The 9,424-nt window shown below is 41.7% G+C and overlaps 1 protein-coding gene and 1 pseudogene across 1 annotated transcript; both read left to right on the top strand.

Moving 5' to 3' along the window:
• Nucleotides 1-151: 151 nt before the first annotated feature.
• Nucleotides 152-3,118, top strand: LOC133976188 (pepsin A-like). Its single transcript, XM_062414329.1, has 9 exons — nucleotides 152-207; nucleotides 888-1,038; nucleotides 1,132-1,249; nucleotides 1,488-1,606; nucleotides 1,844-2,040; nucleotides 2,188-2,304; nucleotides 2,391-2,532; nucleotides 2,651-2,749; nucleotides 2,846-3,118. Exons 1-9 carry the CDS (start codon nucleotides 152-154, stop codon nucleotides 2,981-2,983), a joined length of 1,137 nt encoding a protein of 378 aa, XP_062270313.1. The 3' UTR covers nucleotides 2,984-3,118.
• A 1,038-nt stretch (nucleotides 3,119-4,156) lies between these two features.
• Nucleotides 4,157-9,070, top strand: LOC133931480 (PI-PLC X domain-containing protein 1-like; annotated as a pseudogene).
• The last annotated feature ends 354 nt before the right edge of the window (nucleotides 9,071-9,424 follow it).

Genomic DNA, 9,424 nt, shown 5'->3' with positions numbered 1-9,424 from the left:
CTTCAGACTCCAGGTGAGTAACATGATCAAAGACATGAAATCATTTCTATTGCAGCATTTCACTGTAATATCTTCAACCTCAGACTGACAGGACTCTGATCTGCACCACTGAGAAACTTTATCTTCCACAGTTGACAGCAGCGCAGTGACAATGAAGTGGGCCTTTGTTGTGTGTGCCATGGTGGCAGTGTCCGAGTGCCTTCTCCAGTAAGTAGACTGCTACGCTCTATTTTAGATTTATCCCGACATCTTAAACCTTCATTAGCTGCTCTGAAATGACATGCATGACACTTAAATTAGCACGTGTCAGGCCTCTTCTCATGTACTCGGCTCAAGAAGAGGTCTGAACTTTAGTGACACTTCAACTCTAGGTTAGGCTGAGGTGCCTCTCACTGGAAATTCAGAAGAAGCCTTTAGGGTGCTCTGCAGGGAGGCGCACAGAGACATCACAGACACACTGAGATGTCGTACCCACACACACATAACATATACTTATCTAGATTGCCATCTAAGCCAAGACCACGTAACCCGAGCCGATCAAATCACAGGTGACTGTCTCAGCCAAATTTTCAACCAAGGGGCAGGAGAGGATATTGAAATTTTTCAGAAGTAGTTTAGTTAAAGCGTAGATTTAAAAATGATCACAGAATTCCAGATTCCTACTCATGAGCAATCACTACAGTTAGGGGGCTGTCGTATTTTTTTTATATAAATGTCATGATGCTGAGATGTGTCAAACGGTTCACTCTATGTGGGCACTGCCCCTGCAATCTCCAAGACTGATTGAAAACACTTGGTGGCGTTATGAACCATCATTAGAATGAGTTTAGATATTTTTCTTATCAATATAGTACAGAATTGAAATTGCTCTCTTGTGTGAATCGCAGGGTCCCTCTGGAGAAAGGTCAGACTGCCAGGGAGGTCCTGGAGGAGCAGGGTCTGTGGGAGGAGTACAGGCTCAAGTACCCATACAACCCCATGGCCAAGTTTGACCAGAGCTTTGCAGTTGGCCCCGAGTCCATGACCAATGACGCTGACGTAAGTAACACAGGCTCAAGCGTAATCAGACCAACTTTTACAAATGTGTGATTTTGATCCAGAGTAATCTTTGTAACTCCTCCTCATCTCCAGCTGGCTTACTACGGAATCATCTCCATTGGAACTCCTCCTCAGTCCTTCAAGGTCATCTTTGACACAGGCTCCTCTAACCTGTGGATACCCTCCATCTACTGCAGCAGTGCAGCCTGCAGTAAGTAACAATGAACATGCATATACACCTTGACAACTCTTAACAGCCTGACTTTAGAAGACTGGTGCAAAGTTCAGTGAGAACGTTTTAAATTCAAAATGGTTTAATAACTTGGTTTTAGGTTTTGGGATTTGTCAGATGGTCTGTTGCTAATCAGAGAAGCGATCTGATGTGTCTAAGAATGAGCAGATTTGGAGTTATGCTAATATGTATTTTTTGCACATTTGTAACTGCCTAGACAACCATGACAAGTTCAACCCTGGCCTGAGCAGCACCTACAGACACAACGGCGGTTCCCTCAGTATCCAATATGGCACCGGCAGCATGACCGGCTTCCTCGGATACGACACTGTGACGGTGAGGAATAACAATATCAAAAGTAAAAGTACAGTATCATTTTGAACTACTGGACCTAAACATTTTTCTACTTTGTCCCTTCATGTTCATCAAGCTACTCTGACGATTTCAAATGCTCAAGCAAAATCTCATATTTCATAGTTTCTAGTCTTGCGTGATGTATATTACCAGCTTTAAGATTCTGCTGCGGTTTGATATGATTTGAAATCCCTTGATGTGTTGATGTGTGGTCTCCAGGTGGGTGGCCTCGCTGTGAAGAACCAGATCTTCGGTTTGAGTCAGTCCGAAGCTACCTTCATGCAGTACATGCAAGCTGACGGTATCCTGGGCCTGGCCTACCCACGCCTGTCTGCCTCTGGCGCTACCCCTGTCTTCGACAACATGATGACAGAAGGTCTCGTCAACCAGGACCTCTTCTCCGTGTACCTGAGCTCGTAAGGACGCCGTAGTTCTGTTTGTAGGGAAATAGGGCATATCAATGGATGTCAAAGAACCGTAGAGCATTCTAGCATTTTCTTCGTAAACTTTTCCAGCTGAGATTGTTGGCTTGTTAATCAGCACATTCTTGCTTCCCACTGTAGTAACGCTCAGCAAGGTAGTGTGGTGACCTTCGGTGGTGTTGACCCCAACCACTACTATGGTGCCATCACCTGGATTCCCCTCTCCAATGAGCTGTACTGGCAGATCACCGTGGACAGGTAAAGCCAAATCCAAGAAGACGCTGGCAAAGTGATAAAACGGTATCCAAGGTGTTTGACACGTGTCGTGACTTTCTCCACTTCAGTGTTACCGTCAATGGGCAGGTTGTGGCTTGCAGTGGCGGTTGCCAGGCCATCGTGGACACCGGCACTTCCCTGATCGTTGGACCTCAGAGCAGCATCAGCAACATCAACAAATATGTCGGAGCTACCAGCCAGAACGGAGACGTAAGTCAAATATTTATTTTAAAAAATCCAATTCTTCTGTGTTAACAGTTGAGCAGAATTAAATTTACGATGCTCCCTCATTTCGTTCACTCTCTTATCTCTCTCCCTCTGCAATCAGTATGTTGTCAACTGTAACTCCATCAGCCAAATGCCTGATGTGACCTTCCACATCCATGGACAGCAATTCACCATCCCAGCCTCGGCCTACGTCCGTCAGGTAAGTGTTCATTTCCCTGGTGCCTTCAGCATTTTCTCCCGTCACTGTTTCCCCCTCCATCTAAAACTCTTCTCCTAAATCCCCCACCCCCCGCAGTCTCAATACTACGGCTGCCGTACCGGCCTCGGCAATGGAGGTGACAACCTGTGGATCCTGGGCGATGTCTTCATCAGACAGTACTATTCCATCTTCAGCAGAGCCCAGAACATGGTGGGTCTGGCCCGGGCTAGGTAATCAACCTGAGGTCAACTCGCAGCAATCAGAGAGCCTTTCAGCAATTATAAATATATCTTAGTGCAACAGCAAGACTTCAAACATGCATGGTTTCCAATGTAACTGTAACATGTGATGATTGAGACTCCAATCTTTTCCCTCGCTTATAATGATTCAACTTTCACTAATTTAATAAAAAGATTTAAATCAGTTTGATTGGTGTTTTGTCATTATATTGTATCACGGACAGACATGATTCAATCTGTGTGGACAATGAGCCCCAACGACAACTTAAATAAGCTGGAAGCCCATTGGTCATGTGGTCAACAGACTAACTGTGCAACTGAGCGGGTGTTAACCAGAATATATATACTGTTCCAGTGTGTGTCATCCAAGTGTTAATAAATGATCAGCATACTTAAGGTGAGCAAAAACTACTAGAGAAACCAACACAACAAAAAGGGTTAACCTTGTAAGAAACAACTTCACACTACACCTATTATACCTTTTCTTGACAGTTCCCATATGTATTGGTAATTTCTTAACTAGGGCGGGTTTGATACCATATTATTTTTTGCAGATCGATTCAGTTCAGGATATTTCAGTGTACAATACTTATTTAGCCTGAATATGAAAGGAATCGTCAGAGAATGAGAGCTGTTAACCGTAAGGAAACCTTATTATAAATAAACTTTATTTAAATAGAGCACTTTACAAGGAAGAAATAACACCAGACAGGGAGGTAAAATGAGAATAAAACAATGGAACATGAGCAGAGAGATTGGCACTCACATGTTATTAAATTATTATCATTACTATCAGAATGGCTAATCGTTGAGAGTTGATTTGATTGTCATTTCAGATATTTATTGAACTTATTTTGCATTGTAGGATCTTTTTACTCTTAAATCCAATAGAGAACCTTGAAATTTGTATACTCGTGATGCTTATTCACAGTGAACCTTTTATTCCAAGTATGAATGAATTGTCAAATCTTTACTCATTTAGTAATTCTTGGTTGTGGTCAGCAGCTCGATCTGACTGACACACACCAGCAGAGCTTTACTTACTGTATTTATGGAAGTGAATGTTGAAGGTGTGAGGACATTTTTCTCGAGATTGTTATCAGTTATTTATACAGCGTTCCACTCCTCGTTCACTAGGCGTCAGTAGCAAAAACCTGTTTGACAACAAGAGACGTGCCTGTCTTTCTTAGTGGAGTCCAACAAGATCATCATAGGTCACATGAGCAGTGCAGCTTCCTGATGAGCGCCCTCGGACGAGACTGCAAGGTCAGATCTAAGGGAAAGAAGAACTGGAAAGCCAAGGATTACCAAAACACAGTGAGCGGTGTTTGTCTTACCATCTGACCATTATGTCTGTTTTCTTTGGCAGATGATTCACTGTGTGCTTTACAGCCATCGTGTTTGTAATACATTTCAAATTGAGTTTGAGATGTCTTTTGTAGAAACTGAGATGTCTGCAGAAAAAGACACAGGGAGTGGACAAGTCCCAAGCTTCTGTGACTGGATGTCACAGCTACCAGGTGAACTTCACAACATTCCTCTCTGCAGTCTGGCCATACCAGGTAAGCAGCAGAAACAATGGGCAGCTATTTACCCTGCTACTGCGCTCAACTCAAAGACATTATGGTTTTTCATCGCACGAAGCGTCAACAGATCAGAACAGTCATTGAGATCAACAAACAACTGACATTCGACAACCCAACATCCACGCTGCTAACAAGTGCATATATGGGTTTGCCTGCTTTTTTGTTTGGTAATTCCTAGGAAGCCACGACTCAATGAGCTATGATTTGGACATCAACTCCTCAATCATAGAGCCTGATAACCTGAAAGGTTTGAGCAAGATTTATTTGGCACGTCGCATTGTGCGCAAGTGGGCTGTCACTCAGGTGAGCAGAGTCTATGTCCTGTCAGTACTGGATGTATTGGAGCATATGTAAGAAAAGAGAAGGGGGGCATCGACTGTTGTTGTTGCTTGTGTTGCAGGAGGAGCCCATCACAAAGCAACTGGATGCAGGAGTTCGCTACTTTGACCTGAGGATCGCTCGCAAGCCAAACGACCCTGACCCGACAAGGCTTTACTTTTATCACGGGCTGTGTACGCGGACCGATGTGGAGGTAAAGAAATGAAACGTTAAAAATAATCACAAGAACACTTCTTCTTACATATTTTAATATTTAGAGGTCAATCAGCTTGCGTGGATCATTGTCCACAAAGGAGCTTTGTAGGTTTATACCTGTGTTTTTAGAATGGAATAAAAGGGGGTCAGTCTGTGAACAAAGTTGAACATGTCTTCTTCAATGTCAGACTACTGCCAGATCTTTTTGATTATTTAATTATTTTATATTTCCCCATATAGGACTGAGACAGACATTTATGGAGTCACAGGAGCTGATCTCCATTATGATAGCAATATTCATAGAATCACCTTCTCTTTAGCAACTAGTGCTTAAAGTAAAAGCACAACGTTAATATTGTTGCTGCAATGCTTTAAATCTTATTGAATAACAGAGCTTTTATTTTGAAAACGTATTTATCATTTATTTTGAAAAATATATATATTCAACTTGACAACTTTATGCCGATAAATGCAACAGTAACTTATTAAATACATAAATGCACTACTTTTTTAAACTGCATGTCATCCCTCTCAGTCGCTCATTTCCTGTCACCTACACTACCATTCAAAAGTTTGGGGTCACCCAGACAATTTCGTGTTTTCCATGAAAACTCACACTTTTATTTATCAAATGAGTTGCTAAATGAATAGAAAATATAGTCAAGACATTGACAAGGTTAGAAATAATGATTTTTATTTGAAATATTAATTTTGTTCTTCAAACTTTGCTTTCGTCAAAGAACGCTCCATTTGCAGCAATTGCAGCATTGCAGACCTTTGACATTCTAGCTGATAATTTGTTGAGGTAATCTGTAGAAATTTCACCCCACGCCTCCTAAAGCACCTCCCACAAGATGGATTGGCTTGATGGGCACTTCTTGTGTACCATACGGTCAAGCTGCTCCCACAACAGCTCAATGGGGTTGAGATCTGGTGACTGCGCTGGCCACTCCATTACAGACAGCATGCCAGCTGCCTGCTTCTTCCCTAAATAATTCTTGCATAATTTGGAGGTGTGCTCTGGGTCATTGTCCTGTTGTAGGAGGAAATTGGCTCCAATCAAGTGCTGTCCACAGGCTATGGCATGGCATTGCAAAATGGAGTGATAGCCTTCCTTATTTAAAATCCCTTTTACATTGTACAAATCTCCCACTTTACCAGCACCAAAGCAGCCCCAGACCATCGCATTACCTCCACCATGCTTGACAGATGGCGTCAGGCACTCTTCCACCATCTTTCACCTTTTCTGCATCTCACAAATGTTCTTCTGTGTGATACAAACACCTCAAACTTTGATTCATCTGTCCATAACACTTTTTTCCAAACTTCCTCTGTCTAATGTCTGTGTTATTTTGCTCATATCAATCTTTTTATTAGCCAGACTCAGACCTTTTTCTTTCTTTGCCACTCTGCCTAGAAGGCCAGCATCCCGGAGTTGCCTCTTCACTGTAGACGTTGACACTGGTGTTTTGCGGGTACCATTTAAAGAAGCTGCCAGTTGAGGACCTGTGAAGCGTCTATTTCTCAAGCTAAAGACTCTAATATACTTGTCTTCTTGCTGAGTAGTGCAGCGGGGCCTCCCACTTCTCTTTCTATTCTGGTTAGAGCCTGTTTGTGCTGCTCTCTGAAGAGAGTAGTTCACACCATTGTAGGAAATTTTCAGTTTCTTTGAAATTTCTCGCATTGAATAGCCTTCGTTTCCAAGAACAAGAATAGACTGGCGAGTTTCACATGAAAGTTCTCTTTTTCTTGCCATTTTGAGAGTATATTCGACCCCACAAATGTGATGCTCCAGATACTCTACTAGCTCAAAGGAAGGCCAGTTTTATAGCTTCTCTCAGCAGCTTAACAGTTTTCAGCTGTGCTAACATAACTGCACATGGGTTTTCAAGGGTTTTCTAATCATCCATTAGTCTTCTAAAGTGATTAGCAAACACAATGTACCATTAGAACACTGGAGTGATAGTTTCTGGCAAAGGGCCTCTATACACCTATGTATATATTTCTTTAAAAAACAGCCATTTCCACCTAGAATAGTCATTTACCGAGTGTATTTCTGATTAATTTAATGTTATCTTCATTGAAAAAAACAGTGCTTTTCTTTGAAAAATAAGGACATTTCTAAGTGACCCCAAACTTTTGAACGGTAGTGTACATACCGTCAGATAATATATAATATATTTATATTTGGTATATAAATACTTAAACACACATTTTGATGGGCTTCACTTTTAGTGTTTCTGGGAAAAGGCCCTTTTTGTGTTCAGCCTGAACACAAAGATACCACAGTTGGTTGGGCAGTTTTTGATATTTGATCAGCACATATGAACATTTAAGTAGTAGATCAAAATGATCCACAAAGGTGATTTAAGAGCTTCCTTTAAAATAAGAAATGTAAGTCAAAGAAAAAGAACAAGAGAAGAGAAGACTCCAGGTGTTTTATGAATTCCCTTTTTGCTGCCTGGACAGACTGTTCTCAGGATGATTCATGACTGGTCAGAGCAACACCCCAAAGAGATCCTCATCCTGGCCTTATCCCACTTTAAAGGGTTCAAAGAACAGAAGGTAGAGCAGCTCCACATCCATCTCATCAGTTTTATCAAGACCTTGTTTGGAGCCAAACTTCTCCATAGAGCGGTAAGAAATCCAGAATTTTTAATTAAGACAAACATATCTTGTCCCTAACAACATTGCCTAAAGTAAAAATAACATATTTCACAACAGTGGAACATTCCTACACTGAAGAGCTGCTGGGACCAAGGCAGAAATGTCATAGTTTCATATGATTATTCTGCAAATCAGCACCCTGAGATGTGGGGTAGGATACCGTATTACTATGGTGATAGTATGGACCCTGCAGAAGTGGAATCAAAACTCTGCCAGGGTTTGGAACAAGGAAGGTCTTCTGCGGGTGAGTTCCTATCCTGTTCCTGCCACTCATTGGGTTCAGTATGCTTTTGAAAAACATGTGTCCATCCGTCCCTTTGACAACCTTACGAAGGTGTTAAAGAGGAGCCTGCCCAAGCTGCTGCAGTGGGTGAAACAGCAAACCAGCCACAGACCCAACATTGTCGCCTCAGATTTGGTGACTCGGGACAACTTTGTCTCAACGGTTGTCCAGCTCAATATATCAAAGGTGGAGAAAACCTAGTGGAATTCTATTTAACTTCTTTTGATCATTCAGTAATAAACAATGTCTTACACCTTTTGGGCCATTTCTCCAATAAAGCACACCACTGATACTTTTTGGGAGTTTTTAGTGGTTAAATGTTTGAGTTCTACCTTCACCTCTAATAAATAACCTTGACATACTCACAAGTACACCTCCTGGCTGTTGTTTAAGGAATTGTTGTCAATTTATTTGTGCTTTTACAGAAGTGAAACGTTTAAGTACTTCCTCCAACACTGATAAATTAACGTATCTTAGTTACTAATGCGCCTCTTGGCCTATTGTGGAAGTGAACAAGTTTGTGTTGCTCTAAGTTTTAGCTGAGTAGGTTTTGTATATTTTTTCTATTTATTTGTACTTTTACTCTAGTGAAAAGTTTCAATTCTTCCCCAAACACTGATGCAATTAAGTGTTCACTTTGCATGTGGTACTTTTGCTTTTATTTTGTACTTTTATTTGTACTTTTACTGAAATAAAACGCCTCAATTCTTCCTCCTCCCCTGATCAATACACTTTTTTATACACTTCTGCCCCTCGCGGCCTTTTGGCACCACCGTGTGTGGATTCATGGAACTGCAATAAAGTGCCAACCTCACGTATGAAAGTTGTTGTGTTTTTAATGAATGGCTAACGTTAGCTTAACAAGTGGCTAACTTTAGCTCAGTGAGGTCACAGATACACTCGGTGGATTAGCATGTTCAGGCTCGCATGGCGTCGGTCGGTGTGCACAAGCAGCGGCTGTGAGCCCGCTCGCCTCCTGACTGCGGGGATCTCTGGAGCGGAAGGTCGACAGCAGAGCACTGCAGTAAAGTGAGCCGTCATCTGGGAAGCCAGCCGCCACCGGATTTTTGTTGCGCGTCTACTCGTGCCTCATACGGTAAAGCGGTAGAGATAGTGTGAGCGCCTAAAAAGAACGTAAACACAACTATATTTTAGTTATAGTCTCTCATTTGATTATTTTATTCATATCTTCATGGTGTATCTGTTCATGTAAATTATGTACTTTTTAATTCAAATTGAAGGGCAAGTCGGAAGGATTAATGTATTCATAATGTAACCATATTTGGAAGCTTATTAAAAAAATTCCTTGAGAGGTTATAAGCTATTTCAAGTGGATTCCTGTTCATGCTGTCTCTGACTATGCTGA

This window comes from Platichthys flesus, chromosome 20, assembly GCF_949316205.1.
Source record: "Platichthys flesus chromosome 20, fPlaFle2.1, whole genome shotgun sequence".
In the NCBI taxonomy this organism is placed as follows: domain Eukaryota; kingdom Metazoa; phylum Chordata; class Actinopteri; order Pleuronectiformes; family Pleuronectidae; genus Platichthys; species Platichthys flesus.
Note: the sequence above shows the minus strand (reverse complement) of the source record. Positions and strands in the feature narration are given on the sequence as shown.

Coding starts and splice junctions, on each gene's coding strand:
- LOC133976188 (XM_062414329.1), top strand. CDS start 152: ATGAAGTGGGCCTTTGTTGTGTGTGCCATGGTGGCAGTGTCCGAGTGC. Junction 2,041..2,187: donor TTCTCCGTGTACCTGAGCTC/GTAAGGACGCCG, acceptor TTCCCACTGTAG/TAACGCTCAGCAAGGTAGTG. Junction 2,533..2,650: donor CTACCAGCCAGAACGGAGAC/GTAAGTCAAATA, acceptor CTCTGCAATCAG/TATGTTGTCAACTGTAACTC.